The sequence below is a fragment of the Coregonus clupeaformis genome, chromosome 12 (genome assembly GCF_020615455.1).
Source record: "Coregonus clupeaformis isolate EN_2021a chromosome 12, ASM2061545v1, whole genome shotgun sequence".
Lineage (NCBI taxonomy): Eukaryota > Metazoa > Chordata > Actinopteri > Salmoniformes > Salmonidae > Coregonus > Coregonus clupeaformis.
Window position 1 is genome coordinate 28,900,924 of NC_059203.1, and position 25,546 is coordinate 28,926,469.

Sequence of the window (25,546 nt, forward strand, 5' to 3'; positions counted from 1 at the left end):
GCTTAACATGGTCTGGCAATGACTAGAAGAGTGCTATGGTACACCCGACGTGATCGAGAATGCACTGTTGAAGAAAATTGATGATTTTCCAAAACTGTCTAACAAAGACAATCACAAACTAAGAGAACTGGGTGACATTCTTCTCGAACTGGAGTGTGCTAAAGAAGAAGGGTACCTTCCAGGCCTCGCTTATCTGGACACATCTCGGGGGGTAAACCCTATAGTAGAGAAACGTCCATTCAGTTTACAAGAAAAATGGATAGCACAGGGATCCAAATACAAGGAGGACTATCAGGTAGCATTTCCACCATTCTCGTTTTTCTCGAGATTCATCAGGAACCAGGCAAAAATTAGAAACGACCCCAGCTTCACCCTCTACACCTCAACTACCCAGGTGTCTGTGAAAAGTGAGAAACCTGTCAGGTACAGCAGCAAGACACCTGTGACTGTACACAAAACAGACGTGTCATCTGAGCCCTCAGACCACCAAACCAAACCCAGTAAGACAAAGGTTGAAAGCCCTGACCATCACTGTCCAATACATAACAAGCCTCATCCTCTTAAAAAGTGTTGCGGGTTTAGATACAAAACTCTAGATGAGCGCAAATCATATCTCAAAGAGAATGGCATTTGTTTCCGATGTTGTGGGTCAACTTAGCACAGAGCTAAAGACTGTAAGGTGTCAATCAAGTGCTCCGAGTGTGACAGCGACAGACACCTTGCTGCTCTGCATCCAGGTCCAGCCCCTTCAACTATAGACACCGCTACAGCAGAGAAAGAGCATGAGGGGGAGCAAGGTGAAGATGCTCTTCTCTCAGTCACCTCAAAGTGTACCGAGAGGCAGCCAATCCAAGATCATGTTCAAAAATATGCCTAGTCAAAGTTTATCCAGCTGGGAAAAGAGAGAAAGCTGTCAAAATGTATGTAGTGCTTGATGAACAGAGCAACAAATCTCTGGCCAAGACAGAGTTTTTCAATCTCTTCAACATCAATGACAACTCTGCTCCATACATCATGAAGACCTGTTCTGGGGTAACAGAGACTTCAGGCAGGAGAGCCGTCAACTTCATGGTGGAGTCTATAGACGGACACAAGAAGCTCACTCTCCCTACTCTGATAGAGTGTGACATGATGCCAGACGATAGAATGGAGATTCCCTCCCCAGACATTGCGCATCATCATCCCCATCTGCAACCAGTGGCGGACAAAATTCCAGCTGTGGACCCAGACGCTCCCATCCTCCTGCTCTTAGGACGAGACATCTTAAGTATACACATGGTACGAGAACAAATCAATGGGCCCCACGACACTCCTTATGCACAGCGACTCGACCTCGGGTGAGGTTTGTCTGGGAACGGCTCACCGACCATCCAGTGTTAACATGTTCAGGACAAACATACTTCACAATGGTCGCACGTCCTTGCCCTGACATCATCCAGGTGAAAGAGAACTACAGCAGCGTAGCTCAGCAACACATCTCTCTCTCTACAGGGCACTCGAGAGATCCAAGCACAACTGTGAACACAGACAGCCTGGGATGTTCCGTGTTCGACAAAACACAAGACGATGATAAACCAGCACCATCTGTGGAAGACAAAGCTTTCTTGGACATTATGGACAAACCGGTTTTCCAGGATGATGGAAACAACTGGGTGGCTCCACTACCCTTTCGCCCCACTAGATGTCGTCTTCCTAATAACAGGGAGCAGGCCATGAAGCGTCTCACATCACTTTGTAGGATTTTAGACAAAAAGCCTGACATGAAACTTCATTTTATTGACTTCATGCAAAAGATTCTGGATAACGACCAAGCCGAACATTCTCCGACACTAGAGGGAGACAAAGAACGCTGGTATCTGCCAATATTTGGTGTTTACCATTCACAAAACCCTGAACAAATAAGAGTGGTGTTTGACTCCAGCGCTGAGTGTCAAGGCGTGTCATTGAACGACGTCCTGCTCAGGGGTCCAGACTTAAACAACACACTCTTGGGCGTCCTAATGCGCTTCCGCAAGGATTGCATTGCACTAACGACAGATGTGCAACAAATGTTTTACTGTTTTGGTGTATGTGAGGATCACAGAGATTACTTAAGGTTTCTCTGGTATGAAGACAACAACCCAGATAGAAAAATAACTGAGTACAGGATGAAAGTCCATGTATTTGGGAACAGCCCCTCACCAGCCATAGCCATCTACTGCATGAGACGAGCAGCTCTTCAGGGTGAGAATGAACACGGGTCAGAACCGTACATACCCCAACCAGAAGCCATGGATTACAGGAAACATCCGCACTGAGCTAAAGGGTAGAGCTGCTGCTTTCAAGGAACGGGACTCTAACCCGGACGCTTATAAGAAATCCCGCTATGACCTCCGACGAACCATCAAACAGGCAAAGAGTCAATACAGGTCTAAGATTGAATCATACTACACTGGCTCTGACGCTCGTCGGATGTGGCAGGGCTTGAAAACTATTACAGACTACAAAGGGAAGCACAGCCGCGAGCTGCCCAGTGACACAAGCCTACCAGACGAGCTAAACCACTTCTATGCTCGCTTCGAGGCAAGCAACACTGAAGCATGCATGAGAGCACCAGCTGTTCCGGACGACTATGTGATCACGCTCTCCGTAGCCGATGTGAGTAAGACTTTTAAGCAGGTCAACATTCACAAGGCCGCAGGGCCAGACGGATTACCAGGACGTGTACTCCGAGCATGTGCTGACCAACTGGCAAGTGTCTTCACTGACATTTTCAACATGTCCCTGACTGAGTCTGTAATACCAACATGTTTCAAGCAGACCACCATAGTCCCCGTGCCCAAGAACTCTAAGATAACCTGCCTAAATGACTACCGACCCGTAGCACTGACGTCTGTAGCCATGAAGTGCTTTAAAAGACTGGTCATGGCTCACATCAACAGCATAATCCCAGAAACCCTAGACCCACTCCAATTTGCATACCACCCCAACAGATCCACAGATGATGCAATCTCTATCGCACGCCACACTGCCCTTTCCCACCTGGACAAGAGGAACACCTACGTGAGAATGCTATTCATTGACTACAGCTCAGCATTCAACACCATAGTGCCCTCTAAGCTCATCACTAAGCTAAGGATCCTGGGACTAAACACCTCCCTCTGCAACTGGATCCTGGACTTCCTGACGGGCCGCCCCCCAGGTGGTAAGGGTAGGTAACAACACATCTGCCACACTGATCCTCAACACGGGGGCCCCTCAGGGGTGCGTGCTCAGTCCCCTCCTGTACTCTCTGTTCACCCATGACTGCATGGCCAGGCACGACTCCAACACCATCATTAAGTTTGCCGACGACACAACAGTGGTAGGCCTGATCACCGACAACGATGAGACAGCCTATAGGGAGGAGGTCAGAGATCTGGCCGTGTGGTGCCAGGACAACAACCTCTCCCTCAACGTGACCAAGACAAAGGAGATGATTGTGGACTACAGGAAAAAAAAGAGGACTGAGCACGCCCCATTCTCATCGACGGGGCTGTAGTGGAACAGGTTGAGAGCTTCAAGTTCCTTGGTGTCCACATCACCAACGAACTATCATGGTCCAAACACACCAAGACAGTCGTGAAGAGGGCACGACAAAGCCTATTCCCCCTCAGGAGACTAAAAAGATTTGGCATGGGTCCTCAGATCCTCAAAAATTCTACAGCTGCACCATCGAGAGCATCCTGACTGGTTGCATCACCGCCTGGTATGGCAACTGCTTGGCCTCTGACCGCAAGGCACTACAGAGGGTAGTGCGTACGGCCCAGTACATCACTGGGGCAAAGCTCCCTGCCATCCAGGACCTCTATACCAGGCGGTGTCAGAGGAAGGCCCTCAAAATTGTCAAAGACTCCAGCCACCCTAGTCATAGACTGTTCTCTCTGCTACCGCATCGGCAAGCGGTACCGGAGTGCCAAGTCTAGGTCCAAAAGACTTCTCAACAGCTTCTACCCCCAAGCCATAAGACTCTGAACAGCTAATCATGGCTACCCGGACTATTTGCACTGCCCCCCACCCCATCCCTTTTTACGCTGCTGCTACTCTGTTAAGTAAGTATTTATGCATAGTCACTTTAACTCTACCCACATGTACATATTACCTCAACTACCTCAACTAGCCGGTGCCCCCCGCACATTGACTCTGCAACGGTACCCCCCTGTATATATAGCCTCCCTACTGTCACTTTATTTTACTGTATATATAGCCTCCCCTACTGTCACTTTATTTTACTTCTGCTCTTTTTTTCTCAACACTTTTTTTGTTGTTGTTTTATTCTTACTTTTTTGTTTAAAATAAATGCACTGTTGGTTAAGGGCTGTAAGTAAGCATTTCACTGTAATGTCTGCACCTGTTGTATTCGGCGCATGTGACCAATAAAATTTGATTTGATTTGATTTGATTTGAACCCAAGCAGTTTGTAGTGAATAACTTTTACGTCGATGATGGGCTGATATCAGTAGCTACTCCAGAAGAAGCTATCAACATTATGAGAAAAACACAAGCAATGTTAGTGGAGTCCAACATGAAACTACACAAGATTGCATCCAATAACAAAACAGTCATGGAAGCCTTCCCCATGGAGGACCGTGCCAAAGACTTAAAAGACTTGGAACTCGGAGTGGATCCTCTCCCTTTTCAACGGAGCCTGGGACTTGCCTGGAACCTGGAAACAGACAGCTTCACATTCCAGGTGTCCCACAATGAGAAGCCTTTTACACGGAGAGGCATCCTGTCCACAGTGAATAGTCTTTATGACCCCCTTGGGTTTGTGGCTCCAATAACAATGCAAGGTAAAGCCTTAATCAGAGAACTCTCTTCTGATCAGAGTGAGTGGGATGCCCCCATTCCCACAGAAAAAGAAGAGGAATGGAAAATGTGGAAGGAATCTTTGATGGAGTTGGAACATCTGTATATTCAGCGGTCCTACATCCCAGTCTCCTTGTCTACCACTCAAAGAAGAGAGCTGCACATCTTCTCGGATGCCTCTACAGTAGCCATAGGAGCGGTAGCCTATCTGATAGTTATTGACTCGGAAGGTCAATGCCATATTACCTCAACTACCTCAACTAGCCGGTGCCCCCGCACATTGACTATGCAACGGTACCCCCCTGTATATATAGCCTCCCTACTGTCACTTTATTTTACTGTATATATAGCCTCCCTACTGTCACTTTATGTCACTTTATTTTACTTCTGCTCTTTTTTTCTCAACACTTTTTTGTTGTTGTTTTATTCTTACTTTTTTGTTTAAAATAAATGCACTGTTGGTTAAGGGCTGTAAGTAAGCATTTCACTGTAATGTCTGCACCTGTTGTATTCGGCGCATGTGACCAATAAAATTTGATTTGATTTGATTTGATTTGATGTTGGATTTGTCATGGGGAAATCTAAATTGGCCCCTCGACCGGCCCACACTATCCCACGCCTAGAACTGTGTGCGGCTGTGCTAGCTGTTGAGATGTATGAACTATTCAGAGACTAAATAGACATTGATGTAAATGCAGCCAAGTTTTACACAGACAGTAAGATAGTTCTCGGTTACATCCACAATGTCACCAAAAGATTTTATGTGTATGTTGCCAATAGGGTAACGCGTATCAGGAAGTCTACCCATCCAGACCAGTGGTGTTACGTAAACACTGACAGCAATCCAGCAGACCATGCAACCAGGCCCATACTAGCCACTCTCTTAAAGCACACCAGTTGGTTCTCAGGTCCCCCTTTTCTGGCCCAAGCAAACTCAAGTGAGTCTGAGACCATCAATTTTGACCTTGTAGAGCCTGACACAGACGTAGAGATTCGGCCAGACGTCACTGCCTTCGTCACTAAGGTTTCTGGAGCTCAATTCGGCTCTCATCGCTTTGAGAGGTTCTCGAACTGGAAAGCTCTCAATCGAGCCACAGCATGACTCATTCATGTTGCCAGATCGAGGTACAAACTTTATTGGTGCCTGCAGGGAACTGGGAATCGACACAAATGACTCAGAGCTGACTAAATACCTCTCAGACAAGGGATGTACTTGGATATTTAATCCCCCACACTCGTCTCATATGGGTGGTTCTTGGGAGAGACTCATTGGGGTTGCCAGACGTATCCTTGATGCTATGCTGTTTCAGACGGGCTCCACTCGTCTCACACATGAGGTCTTGAGCACTCTTATGTCTGAAGTTATGGCAATAATCAATGCGAGACCCCTAGTGTCAGTGTCAACCGATCCTGACATGCCTGCCATTAAAACACACCCTCAATGTTACTGACACAAAAGACCAGCGCTACCTCAGCCCCTTCTGGATATTTCCACATGAACGATCTTCATGGAAAACAATGGAAGCAAGTCCAGTGTCTCGCTGACACTTTTTGGAAAAGGTGGAGACAGGAGTACCTGACAACACTGCAGAGATGCAGAAAAGCCCAATGTTAAAGTGGGAAATGTTGTCTTATTGAAAGACAGTCAGACGCACAGAAATGACTGGCCAGTCGGACTTGTGGTCAAAACCTTTCCCAGTACTGACGAAAAGGTCAGGAAAGTAGAACTAAAAGTTGTCAAGCAAGGGATTGCTAAGGTGTTTCTGAGACCAATCTCTTGTTGTTCTTCTTTCTGAAGCATCCTAGAGGCAAAATGTTTTATTTCATAGTGGCACAATTTCATTATACCAGGCGGGGAGTGTGCTGCCATCCTGTTAGAAGGTAACAGATTATTTTATTATAGTGGTTAAGAGTGACTTTCATTGTGTTCCACAGTGTTTATCGCCCCCTAGTGGAGCTGTCTGGTACTTAGAAGAATGTACAAAAACCGGAAGTAGAGTAGTCATTCTGCACGCAGACAAGCAGCTAGAAACAACGCTACTGTACAGTTCTTTCTGTGCAACTATTTCTTGTTACCCTTCAGCCTCGGAAAATATTTGTTTGTAAGTTCAATTCAAGCATATTGCTAGTGATGATAATATTGTTATTGATAGAATTGCTTACTTATCAATGTTAGTTGGTTACATTTACTCACGCAAATTGCATTGACTTTCATGGATGTCGTCAGCTGTATTAGTTTGCTCGTGCGTCATGTAAAAGAAGTGTAAAACATACTATAGTTTGTTACTGTTTCTAGTGTAATATGCTTTGTTATTGTACAGAGGTGTTTGCACATTATTAGAGTAATGAAAGGAGTTGGCTAGTTGTTACTCATAGAGTAATTATCTATTTGGTTTGTCGTCATGTCAGATACATGGTAACTTGGCACTTGCTTTGTATTTATGCAAATTCAACTTGAAATGTATAATGTACAGCTACAGTATGTCAATGTGAATTGAATACTAAAGTATATTATTTTCTGTATTTGCAGTTTCACAACATAAACGTTTTCAATACATTCGTTCAAGAAATGTCACGCCTTGGAAGTTTTATTGAAGACTCAGTTGTTAGCTATCTGTCTAGTTTTGCATGGGAACGCAATTCCAGGGCAGAATAATGACAATCGTTATGTTTGGAGGGAAAAGGGGGTGCTTGCAAGCCGAAGAACACCATCCCAACCGTGAAGCACAGGGGTGGAAGCATCATGCTGTGGGGGTGCTTTGCTGCAGGAGGGACTGGTGCACTTTACAAAATAGATGGCATCATGAGGAAGGAAAATTATGTGGATATATTGAAGCAACATCTCAAGACATCAGTCAGGAAGTTAAATCTTGGTCGCAAATGGGTCTTCCAAATGGACAATGACCCCAAGCATACTTCCAAAGATGTGGCAAAATGGCTTAAGGACAACAAAGTCAAGGTATTGGAGTGGCCATCACAAAGCCCTGACCTCAATCCTATAGAACATTTGTGGGCAGAACTGAAAAAGCGTGTGTGAGCAAGGAGGCCTACAAACCTGACTCAGTTACACCAGCTCTGTCAGGAGGAATGGGTCAAAATTCACCCAACTTATTGTGGGAAGCTTGTGGAAGGCTACCCGAAACGTTTGTTCCAAGTTAAACAATTTAAAGGCAATGCTACCAAATACTAATTGAGTGTATGTAAACCTCTGACCCACTGGGAATGTGATGAAAGTAATGAAAGCTGAAATAAATCATTCTCTCTACTATTATTATGACATTTCACATTCTTAAAATAAAGTGGTGATCCTAACTGACCTAAAACAGGGAATTTTTACTAGGATTAAATGTCAGGAATTGTGAAAAACTGAGTTTAAATGTATTTGGCTAAGGTGTATGTAAACTTCCGACTTCAACTGTACGCCTTCAATATGGGGAAACACTGAAGCAGTACAAACACACACTAAGAACAAAAAAGGAACAGCACATTAGAAATCAGCTGGATGTAATTGAGGAATCCATAGAATGAAACCACTTCTGGGAGAATTGGAATAAATTAAACAAACCTCATCATGAGCAATTGGCTATCCAAAATGGGGATATGTGGAGAAATCACTTTGCAAACCTCTACAGCAATATAACAAAGGGTGTATGTAAACATCCGACTTCAACTGTATAAGGCTAAACTGATGCTAGATCAGCACACCTACTATGAGACCTTTTATAAGTACGGGCCTTGAGAGACACCTATGAAGAGGGATCCAGACTGGCTTGTGACTGATGATTGAGGGATTAAACAAACCACTGTCAGTATCACCCAACAACATGGAACACTTCCCTGTACAGGCTGAACATTGTGGGGTTTTTCAAGTCATATTCATCTAGTTTACAGAATTTGCACAAAAAAGAGGAGTTTCAGAGTATGTAAAACAATACAAAATATGTTTTTCTAAAAGATTTGAGAGACTTATTGAATGTCATTGTGTAACGAGAGTAGAGGATATTGTTTCAATGTAAATGATGCAGCTTGGGCTCTCTCTACGGGCTATTTGTTGAACTGCAGTTCATGCACTAATAATATACACTACCAGTCAAAGGTTTAGACACACATTTTACATTTACATTTTAGTCATTTAGCAGATGCTCTTATCCAGAGCGACTTACAGTGCATAGATTTTCATACTGGCCCCCTGTGGGAAACGAACCCACAACCCTGGCGTTGCAAGTGCCATGCTCTACCAACTGAGCTACAACAACACACCTACTCATTCAAGGGTTTTTCTTTTATTTTTAAAATGTTTTACATTGTAGAATAATAGTGAAGACATCAAAACTATGAAATAACACATATGGAATCATGTAGTAACCAACAAAATGTTAAACAAATCAAATGTTAAACAAATCAAAATATATTTTATATTTGAGATTCTTCAAATAGCTACCCTTTGCCTTGACAGCCTTGCACACTCTTGGCATTCTCTCAACCAGCTTCATGAGGTAGTAACCTGGAATGCATTTCAATTAACATTTACATTTTAGTCATTTAGCAGACACTCTTATCCAGAGCGACTTACAGCTAGTGAGTGCATACATTATTTTATTTTTCATACTGGCCCCCCGTGGGAATCGAACCCACAACCCTGGCGTGGCAAACGCCATGCTCTACCAACTGAGCTACATCCCTGCCGGCCATTCCCTCCCCTACCCTGGATGACGCTGGGCCAATTGTGCGCCGCCCCATGGGTCTCCCGATCGCGGCCGGCTACGACAGAGCCTGGTTCGAACCAGGATCTCTAGTGGCACAGCTAGCACTGCGATGCAGTGCCTTAGACCACTGCGCACACTCACCACAGGTGTGCCTTCTTAAAAGTTAATTTCCTTAATGCGTTTGAGGCAATCAGTTGTGTTGTGACAAGGTAGGGGGGGTATAAAGAAGATAGCCCTATCTGGTAAAGAACAGCTCAAATAAGCAAAGAGAAATGACAGTCCATCATTACTTTAAGACATGAAGGTCAGTCAATACGGAACATTTCAAGATCTTTGAAAGTTTCTTTAAGTGCAATCGCAAAAACCATCAAGCGCTATGATGAAACTGGCTCTCATGAGGACTGCCACAGGAATGGAAGACCCAGAGTTACCTCTGCTGCTGAGGATAAATTCATTAGTTAATAGTGGGATTATCATTTGTTTTTCAACAGGACAATGACCCAACACACCTCCAGGCTGTGTAAGGGCTATTTTACCAAGAAGGAGAGTGATGGAGTGCTGCATCAGATGACCTAGCCTCCATTATCACCCGACCTCATCCCAACTGAGATGGTTTGGGATGAGTCGGACGGCAGAGTGAAGGAAAATCAGCCAACATGTGCTCAGCATATGTGGGAACTCCTTCAAGACTGTTGGAATAGCATTCCAGGTGAAGCTGGTTGAGAGAATGCCAAGAGTGTGCAAAGCTGTCATCAATATATTTTAATTTGTTTAACACTTTTTTGGTTACTACATGATTCCATATGTGTTATTTCATAGTTTTGATGTCTTCACTATTATTCTACAATGTAGAAAATTGTTAAAATAAAGAAAAACCCTTGAATGAGTAGGTGTGTACAAACTTTTGACTGGTACTGTATATCCATTACCAAATTACATTTTTGATGATAATGATAATACTCAGGAACTACATTTACATTTACATTTACGTCATTTAGCAGACGCTCTTATCCAGAGCGACTTACAAATAGGTGCATTCACCTTATAGCCAGTGGGATAACCACTTTACAATGTTTTTTTTTTTTTTTTTTTTGTTTTTGTTGGGGGTTGGAGTAAAGGGGGGGGTGGGGGTAGAAGGATTACTTTATCCTATCCCAGGTATTCCTTAAAGAGGTGGGGTTTCAAATGTCTCAAACTATAGCAGGTTTGCACTAATGGCACATAGAGTCGATAGGCGTTGCCTTATAAATAGTGGGATCATGATGCTTGTCCTGGGTCATGTTCATTAGGCACCAAACTGAATAAATGTAACTTAAACCGGGAGTCACTACTTGGATTTGTCCAACAAGATATGCTAATTTTAGTTTATACAGATGGTGCTATAGGGATGAAAATGGCTATTTCCATTATGCTGACCAATGGGAGTGTGCTCAGTATCAACATGATGATTTTGTTTTGCACTGATGAAAAATGATTGCTGAGAATTTCTTTAAAATATTTGTATGTTTATCTCATTCCCAACTAATAATATTTTATGTTAAGGTTAAAAACTCAATGAAACAACGAATGGTAATATACTATTGCAAGGAAGGTTTTTACTTGCTTAAGTTAGGAGTTGTTTGATGCCTCATTTGGTTTTCTACATTTGTACTAATGTCTTTTTAAACCTTGTAATTGTTTTTGAAGTTGAGATGCAAATCTCAAAATGGGGAATTATGGTAGGAAATTACATTATGTTTTAATACTGTTTATGCATCAAATGGTTGTTTTATGCAATGGATAGGGTTCTTATAACTCTCTCATCTGTGTCTGTTTGAACTCAGTTGAGCTTGGGTTGGCAATTGATTAATGATGGCTGGGTGATAAAACCTACAGCCTGCATTCCATAGAATGAGTTGGTGTTTGTGTACTATGGGGTACCAGGGAGGAGATGGCTCGGGTATGGATAATGATAAGAGGAACCTTGTCTTTGGGGCCAAACTCTGGTTTCTATACAATTAAAACAGTCTTCACAGCAAATGCTATCTGGCTGGGGGATACTCCTTTCTCATATACTAAGCCTCACCTTTTGACCCATTCCACACATCTGCTGTTTGTCATCTAGACTAAGAGGTTGTATCTTTGCTATAAACGATCTCTGTATTCTTTGTATGTCAGAGCTCTCGGCCCAACACTCAAGAGTGTTGGGTCGACCAGCCTCAATATTGCAATAATTAATAGATATTAAATAAAGATGATTGTTTGAATAAATGACAAAGTCTCTCTCACTTGATTAGAATTGCAAACTTTATATCAGCAGAAAGAGCGGATTGAGCTGCAGCCACTACAAGAAACGTTAAGTCTCTAACATAAACACACGGGGAGCTATTCAATATTCAAAATGATGTCATCGTTTGACGCATGGGTGCTTCAATCGACTCTAGGTTATGTAACCATGATTGCGTTCCGACCACAATGCAGCTCAGTGTAAACAAGCATAATGGTAGGGTCGGAATCTGCTGGCCTGTCACATTAATGGCCTAGACTCCACGCACAACATCCTCTCCCAGAGATTTGCCAATCAATGGCAATCCCACCTCATTACCGAAAAACCAGTGAACCAACAACGATACCATCATTTCATTTCTACAGCTCAACCAGATTACACACACAGACTCTCCTCATTTTCATTAGCAGGGTTGGGGTCAATTCCATTTGAACAGTGATACTATTACTAAAACTCGACAAGATTATAGACCATACTCTCCTGATATTCACTAGATGACATCATGTTAGTATTAACCTGGTTTAAAACCCCCGAGAGTTGATTGATGCACCTGTGCGTCACATAGTGACGTCATTTTGAATATTGAATAGTTCCCCGTGTGTTTATGCTACAGACGTACCGTTGTAGTGGCTGCAGCTCAATCCCCTCTTTCCGGCGATAAAAAAGTTTGCACCTATTCCATAACATGTGGCTATTTTTCTACACAAGAGAGAATCTGGACAAGAAAACCGTCATGAAATTGTCTGTAAAACCAGAACCGTTTGCGCTACAAACTAACTGCCATCGAAAGATGAGACTCTCACGAACACGACAGTGTCGGTTGTTTCACTCTATGTCATCCACAAGCTTTACAGCAGTCATCTGAACTCTCTGTTGCGGATGTCCTAATTTCGAAGAGGTCGTCTCACAAAACCGACTGTCCAGACATTTACATTTACGTCATTTAGCAGACGCTCTTATCCAGAGCGACTTACAGTTAGTGAGTGCATACATTTTCATACAGACAGCTTCAGGGGAGTATTCTGAAGGTAACCCAGTACCAGGCTGTAAAAATGACACAATGTGCATAGGGGGTAAAAAGTGCCACGAATAATGTGACCAAACATGGGTCTACATTCATTTATTTTTCCTGAGTTTTCTTATATCTCTCAGATACAGTATAGGACAGACACTTCAAAACCTTATTCCTTATGATTTAAATCAAATGGCTATATGATAAATTTTATGACCATCTTAAAACAATTCCATATGTTAGCTTAGTAGATATTGCGATCTAAGAGCTTAGACCTATTAAACTATTACATTTTTACAAGCTCATCAAGATTATAGACACTCTTCTTGCTAGTCAATAGCTGATTAGTATCAGGGTTGGGGGGGTCAATTCCATTTCAATTGAGTTCAGTCAATTGTGGTGGTGGATCAGGACAGTTATTTATTCAGACCCATAACCATTCAATCCTCATTCTAGTCCTATATTATTAAAGCATGTCAGTAGAATGATGAAGATACGGACAACGAAACTTATTTCATTTAACAGTTTAAAGCAAGGAAGGAATGGAGCAACACTAGAGAGAGAAAGAGAAGGTAGGCTAATAACATTAGGTTAAATATTATGACTAATTTAAATCAAATTCGCTAGCCTATACTTGTAACTTTGTAGGCCGCATGTGCTGCCCCAGAATCGCATGTTCTCTTCTGCTTTATCGTGGTTTGAATGAGGTACGTAATTCCAGTCCATACAATAAAGTATAATACAATACAGTACAGTAACACAGTTCACACTCAAAAAGATTAGACTACTAGAGCTAGTTTAATTTATTTACCCAAGAGAGCATAGCTACATCTATGTGCTTTTATGTTTTTCTGTTGTGCATAATGTGCAGTAGCCTATATATCATGTAGCCTATATATTAGATAACGGCACAATCATTTGGGATTTTTTGGCCTTGGGCTCATTAAATGTCTTTAATGTAGGGCTCATCAAATATATTTAATCAGGCTCAGGTTGCATCAGGCTTGAATTTTCCATCAAAGCTCTTATCAAATCCAGACATAGGCCTATTTATATGCTTTATAATGCTTTTGAATGACACTTCCGGTTTTGGCTGGAAACACCGGGTGATTTATTCTCGGGATGGAACAGTTGTAAAATACTGGGAAAATATTCAACCCAAATTAACCCTTCTGCCGCTTGACAGGCATCTCTGCCTGTCAAGCAGCAGAAGGGTGCATTTGCTGATGTAATGTTACTGTTGCTTGATAATGTTTACTTTGCAAGCTACTGGTAGAAACTGTGTACAGTTGACTTAACATAGTGGTTGATAAGTAGCCCTAATGTACTTTTTTCTCTAACCAACGTAGGCCTACCTAGCGAAGTTAGCTAACATTATCCCCTTTTCAACATTGTTTTTAATAGTGTTTAATCACGATTGCTGTTGACAGACATAATAGACTACATTGATTCATGGACCACGTCAAATTGGCTAGCTAGCTAATGACATATCACGTCAATTTGGCTAGTTAACAAGCAAATTGTCAGGGGATAAACTCGATGGCTATATCCAAAATATCATTTTGATTTGCTTGCCATCTATAGTGGTGATGACAGTAGTCCGACTGACAACATTACCAGGACGATGTCAAGCTCTTTCCGAAAGCCTAATCTCTGATGAATAAAGCTAAATGACACATTTTGTTTGCTTTAGCTAGCTAGCTAGCTAGCTACAAGCCAAATGGATCTGGCTACCCTCACATATCTTAAAAATACATAAATGTGAAATGTGTACTTCTGACGATGCTCTTCAAGAGGTGATGATATTAAAACCAAATAGTTATAACATTTATTTAACAATCCCTTAAAAATTGCACATAGTTGTCAATGGTTTTACCAGAGCTGGAGGTCTCCTTGCCCCCCAGCAGCCAAATCAAACACAATTGTGACATTCTATTGATAATGACCTATAAAGTTACAGTGGGGGAAAAAAGTATTTAGTCAGCCACCAATTGTGCAAGTTCTCCCACTTAAAAAGATGAGAGAGGCCTGTAATTTTCATCATGGGTACACGTCAACTATGACAGACAAATTGAGATTTTTTTTCTCCAGAAAATCACATTGTAGGATTTTTAATGAATTTATTTGCAAATTATGGTGGAAAATAAGTATTTGGTCACCTACAAACAAGCAAGATTTCTGGCTCTCACAGACCTGTAACTTCTTCTTTAAGAGGCTCCTCTGTCCTCCACTCGTTACCTGTATTAATGGCACCTGTTTGAACTTGTTATCAGTATAAAAGACACCTGTCCACAACCTCAAACAGTCACACTCCAAACTCCACTATGGCCAAGACCAAAGAGCTGTCAAAGGAAACAGAATTGTAGACCTGCACCAGGCTGGGAAGACTGAATCTGCAATAGGTAAGCAGCTTGGTTTGAAGAAATCAACTGTGGGAGCAATTATTAGGAAATGGAAGACATACAAGACCACTGATAATCTCCCTCGATCTGGGGCTCCACGCAAGATCTCACCCCGTGGGGTCAAAATGATCACAAGAACGGTGAGCAAAAATCCCAGAACCACACGGGGGGACCTAGTGAATGACCTGCAGAGAGCTGGGACCAAAGTAACAAAGCCTACCATCAGTAACACACTACGCCGCCAGGGACTCAAATCCTGCAGTGCCAGACGTGTCCCCCTGCTTAAGCCAGTATATGTCCAGGCCCGTCTGAAGTTTGCTAGAGTGCATTTGGATGATCCAGAAGAGGATTGGGAGAATGTCATTGTCACGCCCTGGCTCTGGGGACGCTTGTATGTTGAGCCAGGGTGTGAGTGTTCTTTGTGTTGTTCTAGATTTGTGTTTCTAGGGTGTAGTTCTAGTTATTGTGTTTCTATGTTGGCCAGAGTGGTTCTCAATCAGAGGCAATGAGTGTCAGCTGTTGCTGGTTGTCTCTGATTGGGAACCATATTTAAACAGTCTGTTTTTCCACAAGTGTTTGTGGGATCTTGTTCCTGTGTAGGTTTGTGTTTTGCACTAAGGACGTCACGTATCGATTTGTTATTTTGTTCGTGTGATTACTCTAATAAATATAAGTATGTTCACTTTCCACGCTGCGCCTTGGTCCTCTGTATCCGACGATCGTGACAGAAGATCCCACCAAAACTGGACCAAGCAGCGTGTCCAGGAGCCATCGCCAGGGGAATCTCTAGCGGATCTCCGTTGCAACCTCGACTGGGTCAAGCCAAGTGAAGAGCAGAGAGGTTGGACTTTGGAGCAGTGGAGGAAGAGTCTCGACTGGGCCAAGCCAAGTGAAGAGCAGAGAGGTTGAACTTTGGAGCAGTGGGGTGAGAGTCTGGCGAGAGATAGGGAGGCCTGGTCCACGGGGAGGAGAGACACCCAGAATTTTTTTAGGGGGGGGCTCACGCCGTGGACGACGGGGCAGCAGGAGGCCGCGATAGAGCGGTCCAGCGGGTTGGCAGAGGAGGCCGCCAGGTTACGGGGGCCACTGGTCACAAAGGGGAAGGAAAGTGTAGAGGCACGGCGAGAGGTACTGGGGTGTGTTACCAGTCCGGTCCGGCCCATTACTGATCCCCGCGTAGGGCCAGTGGTGTGTGTCCCCAGTACGGTCCGGCATGTTCCTGTCCCTCGCACCGAGCCTGTAGTGCGCGTCGCCAGCCCAGTCCGGCCTGTTCCTGCTCCCCGCACCAAGCCTATGGTGCGCGTCGCCAGCCCGGCCCGGCCTGTTCCTGCTCCCCGCACCAAGTCAGTGGTGCGCGTCGCCAGCCCGGCCCGGTCCATTCCTGCTCTCCGCACCAAGTCAGTGGTGCGCTTCGTCAGCCCGGTCCGGCCTGTTCCTGCTTCCCGCACCAAGCCTATGGTGCGCGTCGCCAGCCCGGCCCGGCCTGTTTCTGCTCCCCGCACCAAGTCAGTGGTGCGCGTCGCCAGCCCGGCCCGGTCCATTCCTGCTCCCCGCACCAAGCCTATGGTGCGCGTCGCCAGCCCGGTCCGGCCCGTTCCTGCTCCCCGCACCAAGCCAATGGTGCGCGTCGCCAGCCCGGCCCGGCCTGTTCCTGCTCCCCGCACCAAGCCAATGGTGCGCGTCGCCAGCCCGGCTCGGCCTGTTCCTGCTCCCCACACCAAGCCAGTGGTGTGCGTCGTCAGTCCGGCACAGCCCGTGCCTGTTCCACCGGTGCCTGGTCCGGCACCGGTCAGCTGCTCCACGCCGGAGCTAGAGCAATTAGCTCCACCAGTGTTCAGTCCAGCTCCGGCCAGCAGGGCCAGACCGGACCAGGGGTACTGTGGGGGGTTAGAGAGGGAGTGGGGATCATGCCCGGAGCCGGATCCGCCGCCAAGGCGGAGTGCCCACCCGGTCCCTCCCCTGTGGTGTTCTGTTGGCGCGGTCAGAGTCCGTGCCTTTTGGGGGGGTACTGTCATGCCCTGGCTCTGGGGATGCTTGTATGTTGAGCCAGGGTGTGAGTGTTCTTTGTGTTGTTCTAGTTTTGTGTTTCTAGGGTGTAGTTCTAGTTATTGTGTTTCTATGTTGGCCAGAGTGGTTCTTAATCAGAGGCAACGAGTGTCAGCTGTTGCTGGTTGTCTCTGATTGGGAACCATATTTAAACAGTCTGTTTTTCCACAAGTGTTTGTGGGATCTTGTTCCTGTGTAGGTTTGTGTTTTGCACTAAGGACGTCACGTATCAATTTGTTATTTTGTTCGTGTGATTACTCTAATAAATATAAGTTTGTTCACTTTCCACGCTGCGCCTTGGTCCTCTGTATCCGACGATCGTGACAGTCATATGGTCAGATGAAACCAAAATAGAACTTTTTGGTAAAAACTCAACTCGTCGTGTTTGGAGGACAAAGAATGCTGAGTTGCATCCAAAGAACACCATACCTACTGTGAAGCTTTGGGACCAGGACGACTGATCCGTGTAAAGGAAAGAATGAATGGGGCCATGTATCGTGAGATTTTGAGTGAAAACCTCCTTCCATCAGCAAGGGCATTGAAGATGAAACGTGGCTGGGTCTTTCAGCATGACAATGATCCCAAACACACCGCCCGGGCAACGAAGGAGTGGCTTCGTAAGAAGCATTTCAAGGTCCTGGAGTGGCCAAGCCAGTCTCCAGATCTCAACCCCATAGAAAATCTTTGGAGGGAGTTGAAAGTCCGTGTTGCCCAGCGACAGCCCCAAAACATCACTGCTCTAGAGGAGATCTGCATGGAGGAATGGGCCAAAATACCAGCAACAGTGTGTGAAAACCTTGTGAAGACTTACAGAAAACATTTGACCTGTGTCATTGCCAACAAAGGGTATATAACAAAGTATTGAGAAACTTTTGTTATTGACCAAATACTTATTTTCCACCATAATTTGCAAATCAATTCATAAAAGATCCTACAATGTGATTTTCTGGAGAAAAACAATCTAATTTTCTCTGTCATAGTTGACGTGTACCTATGATGAAAATTACAGGCCTCTCTCATCTTTTTAAGTGGGAGAACTTGCACAATTGGTGGCTGACTAAATACTTTTTTCCCCCACTGTATGTATGCATGAAATATTAACCCATTTAATCCCATTGGACTCAAAAGTGAAAACAATTACGTTTACAGGCTCTAGAGAATTTCAAGTTGTACTTATCAACAAATAAGTCATATATTATGCATTATTAAAGCTGCTATATGTAACTTTTTTGGCAACCCGACCAAATTCACATAGAAATGTGTGTTATAGATCTGTAATTCGCATTGGAAGTAAGTCTAAGAAGCGGTAGATCTGTTCTATGTGTGGTATTTCTATGCTTAACATTCATAAGTTTCGTTTTTGCATCTTTTACTTTTGGTTTTGTACACCAGCTTCAAACAGCTTAAAATACACTCTATATACAAAAGTATGTGGACACCCCTTAAAATTAGTGTATTCGTCTATTTCAGCCACACCCGTTGCTGACAGGTGTATAACATAAAGCACACAGTCATGCAATCTTCATAGACAAACATTGGCAGTAGAATGGCCTTACTGAAGAGCTAAGTGACGTTCAACGTGGCACCGTCATAGGATGCCACCTTTCCAACAAGTACGTTTGTTAATTTCTGCCCTGCTAGAGCTGCCCCGGTCAACTGTAAGTACTGTTATTGTGAAGTGGAAACTTCTAGGTAAGCATGTAGCACGTAAAAATAGTCTGTCCTCGGTTGCAACACTCACTACCGAGTTCCAAACTGCCTCTGGAAGCAACATCAGCACAATAAATGTTAGTCGGGAGCTTCATGAAGTGGGTTTGCATGGCCGAGCAGCCGCACACAAGCCTAAGATCACCATGCGCAATGCCAAGCGTCGGCTGGAGTGATGTAAAGCTCGCCGCCATTGGACTCTGGAGCAGTGGAAGCGTGTTCTCTGCGAGCCAGGCCTAATCACCCAACATCAGTGCCCGACCTCACTAATGCTCTTGTGGCTGAATGGAAGCATTTAGGCTAATGGATAATGGTACAGTGCCTTGCAAAAGTATTCATCCCCCTTGGCATTTTTCCTATTTTGTTACATTACAACCTGTAATTTAAATGGATTTTTATTTGGATTTCATGTAATGGACATACACAAAATAGTCCAAATTGGTGAAGTGAAATGAAAAAAATAACTTGTTAAAAAAAGGCTTAAAAATTTATAACGGAAAAGTGGTGCGTGCATATGTATTCACCCCCTTTGCTATGAAGTCCCTAAATAAGATCTGGTGCAACCAATTACCTTCAGAAGTCACATAATTAGTTAAATAAAGTCCACCTGTGTTCAATCTAAGTCTCACATGATCTCAGTATATATACACCTGTTCTGAAAGGCCCCAGAGTCTGCAACAACACTAAGCAAGGGGAACCACCAAGCAAGTGGCACCATGAAGACCAAGGAGCTCTCCAAACAGGTCAGGGACAAAGTTGTGGAGAAGTACAGATAAGGGTTATGAAAAAATATCTGAAACTTTAAACATCCCATGGAGCACCATTAAATCCATTATTTAAAAAATTGAAAGAATATGGCACCACAACAAACCTGCCAAGAGAGGGCCGCCCACCAAAACTCACGGAACAGTCAAGGAGGGCATTAATCAGAGAGGCAACAAAGAGACCAAAGATAACCCTGAAGGAACTGCAAAGCTCCACAGCGGAGATTGGAGTATCTGTCCATAGGACCACTTTAAGCCGTACACTCCACAGAGCTGGGCTTTACGGACGAGTGTCCAGAAAAAAGCCATTGCTTACAGTGTGTAGCTGTGTAGCTCAGTTGGTAGAGCATGGCGTTTGCAATGCCAGGGTTGTGGGTTCGATTCCCATGGGGGGCCAGTATGAAAAGATGTATGCACTCACCAACTGTAAGTCGCTCTGGATAAGAGCATCTGCTGAATGACTAAAATTAAAAAAAAATGTAATGTGGGAGACTCCCCAAACATATGGAAGAAGGTACTCTGGTCAAATGAGACTAAAATTGAGCTTTTTGGCCATCAAGGAAAACGCTATGTCTGGCGCAAACCCAACACCTCTCATCACCCCGAGAACACCATCCCCACACTGAAGAATGGTTTTGGCAGCATCATGCTGTGGGGATGTTTTTCATCGGCAGGGACTGGGAAACTGGTCAGAATTGAAGGAATGATGGATGGCGCTAAATAAAGGGAAATTCTTGAGGGAAACCTGTTTTAGTCTTCCAGAGATTTGAGACTGGGACGGAGGTTCACCTTCCAGCAGGACAATGACCCTAAGCGTACTGCTAAAGCAACACTCGAGTGGTTTAAGGGGAAACATTTAAATGTCTTGGAATGGCCTAGTCAAAGCCCAGACCTCAATCCAATTGAGAATCTGTTGTATGACTTAAAGATTGCTGTACACCAGCGGAACCCATCCAACTTGAAGGAGCTGGAGCAGTTTTGCCTTGAAGAATGGGCAAAAATCCCAGTGGCTAGATGTGCCAAGCTTATAGAGACATACCCCAAGAAACTTGCAGCTGTAATTGCTGCAAAAGGTGGCTCTACAAAGTATTGACTTTGGGGGGGGGGGGTGAATTGTTTTGCACGCTCAAGTTTTCTGTTTTTTTGTCTTATTTCTTGTTTGTTTCACCCAAAAAAATATTTTTCATCTTCAAAGTGGTAGGCATGTTGTGTAAATCAAATGATACATCCTCCCAAAAAATCGATTTTAATTCCAGGTTGTAAGGCAACAAAATAGGAAAAATGCCAAGGGGGGTGAATACTTTCGCAAGCCACTGTAAATTGGAGCTGAAGTACAGGTGTAGACCTGGTCTGTAAGGATATTCGGGCTGAAGAACAAGAGTAGACAGCTCTTTTGTATGAATGTTGAGGCTTGGGCACTGGGGTAGACCTGTTTTACATGAGTATGCCCATGGATTTACCTGGTTTATATGAGTAATGGGGTGTAGGGATACGCAAGGCTCATACAGGTGAAATGAAAGTTATTGAGCAATGACTAAGGCCTGTTGTTTTTGGGTTATTCAGTAATGTGGTGGGTGGTAGGCCTCCAGTCCAGCCCAGTTTTCCACAAGGGCCTCTCCTCTCTTCTCGGTTAACTGGTCATCTGGGTCTACAGCCGCCCCTTCAAGTCTGGTCTGACACAAACAACAATGGACCATTGTTGACCTGATTGTCCATTGAGACATTCAAAACAAGCAGTGTGTGGTCACCTTATGATAGGCCTCCAAATCAGACCATTCTAAATGTTTGAAAAATGTAGTATTACTGTGATACTAACCGCTTCCCCAGGCTCAATTGCTATCGCATATAGTGTAGACAGAGAGAGAGCCACGAGATTACTGTGATACATACTAATGTGCTCGTTGGTCTTATTGTAACACCGGTGACATAAAGCCTCTGACAGTTTCTCACGTGATTGGTTGTGTTTTAGCTGTCAACCTAGTGAAGACCACCTCCAACATCTCCCACCAGAAGTAGAACACCTCTGAATGGGACAGGTGAGATAACATTCAGATACTAGCATTAGAGTAGAAGAAGGATAGATCAATGAACATGTACCTGTATTGTCATTGTATAATGAACACGTGGGGCAGTTTTCCCAGACAAAGATTAAGCCCAATCCTGGACTGAAGTGCGTGCTCAATGGAGAATCTCCATTGAAAGTCCTTCCTAGTCCAGGACTAGACTTAAATGCCCACAGTAGTAGAAATCCACGTTTCTGAGCTGAAAGATGATGGCCAGAGCTTACCCATGATGTTGCACAATGATTTAGTCAATTAGTCATTGTTTTAGTCAAAGTATGATATATTTGGTCTTGAAGTGACAAATCCGAACTGCCCACTTTGTGCAAATCCGTGTGAATGTGGTTTCTTTTAATATGATATAACATACAAATTATTTCTAGCCTACGTTACGTTTCCGAGATGGGTTGTAATTTAATGTTACCACCCATCAGCATGGCATTGTTTATTAATCAGAAACAGCTGCAAAGTTAATCTGTGGCCGGCACAGCAGCCTGTAGTGTGTATCTATCATGAGGCGTGTGGAGGTGCTTTGTGATACTTTAAATCCCCAACAATATTGTGGTGGGTGTGATTATGTAAATAGGTCTGGCAATTAGTTTCCCGTGAGGAGATTTAAACAGGGCGGGGCTTGAGCCCCTGGATAATCCAACCTAGCCTAGAGGGTGAGGCACAGAGCAGAGTGGAGGGAGAGGGGAGAGGGAGATGGAGGGACACTGGAGGGAGTATGGTGGAGAGAGAAAGAGGAGGGGAGAAAGAGAGTCACAAAGCAAAGGGGAGGGAAGGGAGAAAGGGGAGAGGTAGAGGGAGAGAGGGGAGGAGGGGAGACAATGGATGGATAGCGAGGCTACAGGACGACCTGAGTGGTCATGTGACTGACTGGCGGCTAGAGGTGTGGCCAGGACTGTAGGCGGGGCTGAGGTGGGATGGAGACAAATGTGTAGGGTAGTGGAACAGGGAGTGGCTGTAGAGGTAGACTCCCAGCCCCAGCCCTGCCCAGCTCTGACCAGACCTCTGGATTCATAGTGCCAGTGACAGCTGTGGTAGCTAGTCTACAGCAGTAACTAACTTACCACTAGCCTGGCCCTGGGCTCCATAGAATAGATGGATACTAGCAGTGTCATCACAAACAGGACACCAGGGAGGAAGAGAGAGGTTCTGGCTAAGTCAGGTAAGGGACCTACAGATACTACTTTCACAGTGAGAGAAGTGCAGAATGTTAATAGGACATGATTGATGATTGGTGTTAACAAGGCATCATGTGTTGGGTTTATGAGTTTAGTGAAAAAGGCAGGTTGAACAGAAATGACTGACTCGATGTTGGGGAGATGGGTATGTTGATGATCATGTTTTATTCCCTCTGGGGGATTCCCACAGGTACAAACTATGCAAAAATCCAAACACTTGTAAATGTGGTCCTTGGAGTTTGATAGTGAAGTATATAACCACAGAAATATGCATGCTGAGCTGGTGCAATAGGACACTTGCTTTTCTATGTAGTTCAGGTATGGAGATACTGTAGCTAATGCCCTCGCCTGATCCCAGATCTACATGTTAATCACCACAGGAGTTGGCAAGACAGCACAAACAGATCTGGGGCTAGGCTACTATGTCCCACTGTGCCTATGCCAAGGGAAATAAAATAAGATGCAACTGGAGTGTGTCTGGCCAACGGAAAAGGGACATGATTTTAGTTATGTAACATGTAGTGTTAAGTGATGTAACCCCTATCATTTCTGCTCCTGTCTAATATGAGGCTTTTGGACATGTTTATAGGGCCCAGTAAAACTGTGTGCTTGTCGTTTCATGACATAAACAACAGTTGAGAGGCAACCACCTTAGCTATATTACCAATCAAATAATGGTTACTAATCAAAAAGTCTGAGATTCATATCTTTAGTTCACCTGTTCTAACCTGTCCTAACTCATACTTCTTTATTTGACCAAGTTGGTACAATTCTATCAATTCTAAAATCTATTTTTCAAGAATTACATTGGGGGATATGGTTTTATTTAAAAACAAGGACATGAGCCTATGCAAAAAAAATTGTTGGCTTTGTCTCTGTCCCCCAGCCTCAGCCCACGCTGGCCTGCTGTCGGACCGAGATGGAGAACAGGGTCAGGGTCAAGGTGCAGAGGACCAGGAGGACCCAGAGCACGGGAAGGCAGGTGGACCACCACCTCAGCCAGAGGGTCAGGAGGAGGAGGGCAGTGATCTGATCATCCAGCCCAAGAAGCTACTCAACCCGGTCAGAGTCTCCAAGAGCCACCAGGAGCTCCACAGGGAACTAAGGATGACACACAAGAGGTGGGGCTTGCACAGGGTAGCACACACAGGCATGCTGCACATACACACAAACTCGCGCATGTACGCACACATCAACTGTCCTAATTTTTCTCTGTCAGAGGTCCATGTCTGGAGGGGAAGCCAGAGCTCCAGCATGTTCTGGAACAGAGGAACTGGGAACAGGGGGTGAAACAGAGAAGAGAGGCAGAAGAGGAGAAGAAGAACAGGTCTCCTCTCCAACAGGAACTGCTCAAGAGGCATCAGAGGCTGGAGGAGGTTGGTATACTCCATGTCAACATCATGGTCACATGACTGCCATTGGCGTAAGCCAAGCACACTTTGCTCTCCATCACATGATTTGCATTGCACACAGCTTCACTCATGCATTACTAGTTCATTTACATACAATGCTCATTAGTCAAAGCAGACATTACTTATTCAGCTCCTGCAACCTGTACATACTACATACTGTATACCACATGTGTCAAACTCATTCCACGGAGGGCCAAGTGTCTGTAGGTTTTCACTCCTCTCTTCTACTTGATTGATTAAGGTCACTAATTAGTTCGTAACTCCCCTCACCTGGTAGTCTAAAACCAGCTGACACTAGGCCCTCCATGGAATGAGTTTGACACCCCTGTTGTATACCATTGGGTTGCAGCTTTGTACATACACACTGTATTCATTCCAATCTGCTCTTGTATTCACTGACTGTCAGTGTCCATCTCTTCCCTGCAGCTGGAGAGAGAGCTAAAGGCACAACAGCAGGGCCTGCAGAGTTCCCCAGAGTTCATCAGAGTTAAAGAGAGCCTGCGATGCACCACCATACTGGATGTGGGGAAGGCAGTTTAAAAGGACTGACTGACAGGAAGCTGTGTAAAGTATGGTTAGAGTGGCATGGTGTTGTTAGAGCATCTCCATGAACTGTAGATAGGATGGTGGGGATACGTGACTACATGGAGTTGTAGTAGTGAAGGAAGACAGTATCCTGGGAGAATCTCAATTGCATACTCCTCGTGTCCTCTCTCCTCGCCCCTTTCTCAAAACCCATTGGAGGAGAAAGCCGGAGGTCCCTCCCCTCTGACCTTCTCCAATGGGTTTTGAGAAGGGGAGAGGAGAGTGGACGCTAGGAGTATGCAATTGAGATTTTCCCTCTGACTGGGTGACATTAAGCTGTTGGATCGTGTTGACAGATCATGTTGGTGGGATAGTATGCTTGGCATGGTTCACCTGCATGGGAGTACAGATAATAATAATAATGTAGAATTTATTCAACCTTTATAGCGCTATTCATTACATAAAGAAATCTCAAAGCGCTGTAAAGCAACAACAACAAAAAACAAGATATTTAAAAACATAATTAATCATCATGAGTAGATCGATGGTCAAGAGACTGAAGGTGAGATCAGCGGAGGGAGGTGGTGGTGAATGATGGATGCATGCATGGTGCAAATTGGTACCTGAACATG

At 44.3% G+C, this 25,546-nt stretch overlaps 1 protein-coding gene across 1 annotated transcript; it reads left to right on the top strand.

Moving 5' to 3' along the window:
- The first annotated feature begins 918 nt into the window (after window positions 1-918).
- LOC121578462 lies at window positions 919-24,929 on the top strand. The gene is made up of 4 exons (XM_045224108.1): window positions 919-1,267; window positions 23,864-24,098; window positions 24,197-24,353; window positions 24,816-24,929. Exons 1-4 carry the CDS (start codon window positions 919-921, stop codon window positions 24,927-24,929), a joined length of 855 nt encoding a protein of 284 aa, XP_045080043.1.
- The last annotated feature ends 617 nt before the right edge of the window (window positions 24,930-25,546 follow it).

Bases quoted from the DNA above. Each gene is read 5' to 3' on its own strand.
- LOC121578462 (XM_045224108.1), top strand. From the start codon at position 919: ATGTATGTAGTGCTTGATGAACAGAGCAACAAATCTCTGGCCAAGACA. The intron at 24,099-24,196 runs GTGGGGCTTGCA...TTTCTCTGTCAG, and splicing joins CTAAGGATGACACACAAGAG to AGGTCCATGTCTGGAGGGGA. The intron at 24,354-24,815 runs GTTGGTATACTC...TCTTCCCTGCAG, and splicing joins GGCATCAGAGGCTGGAGGAG to CTGGAGAGAGAGCTAAAGGC.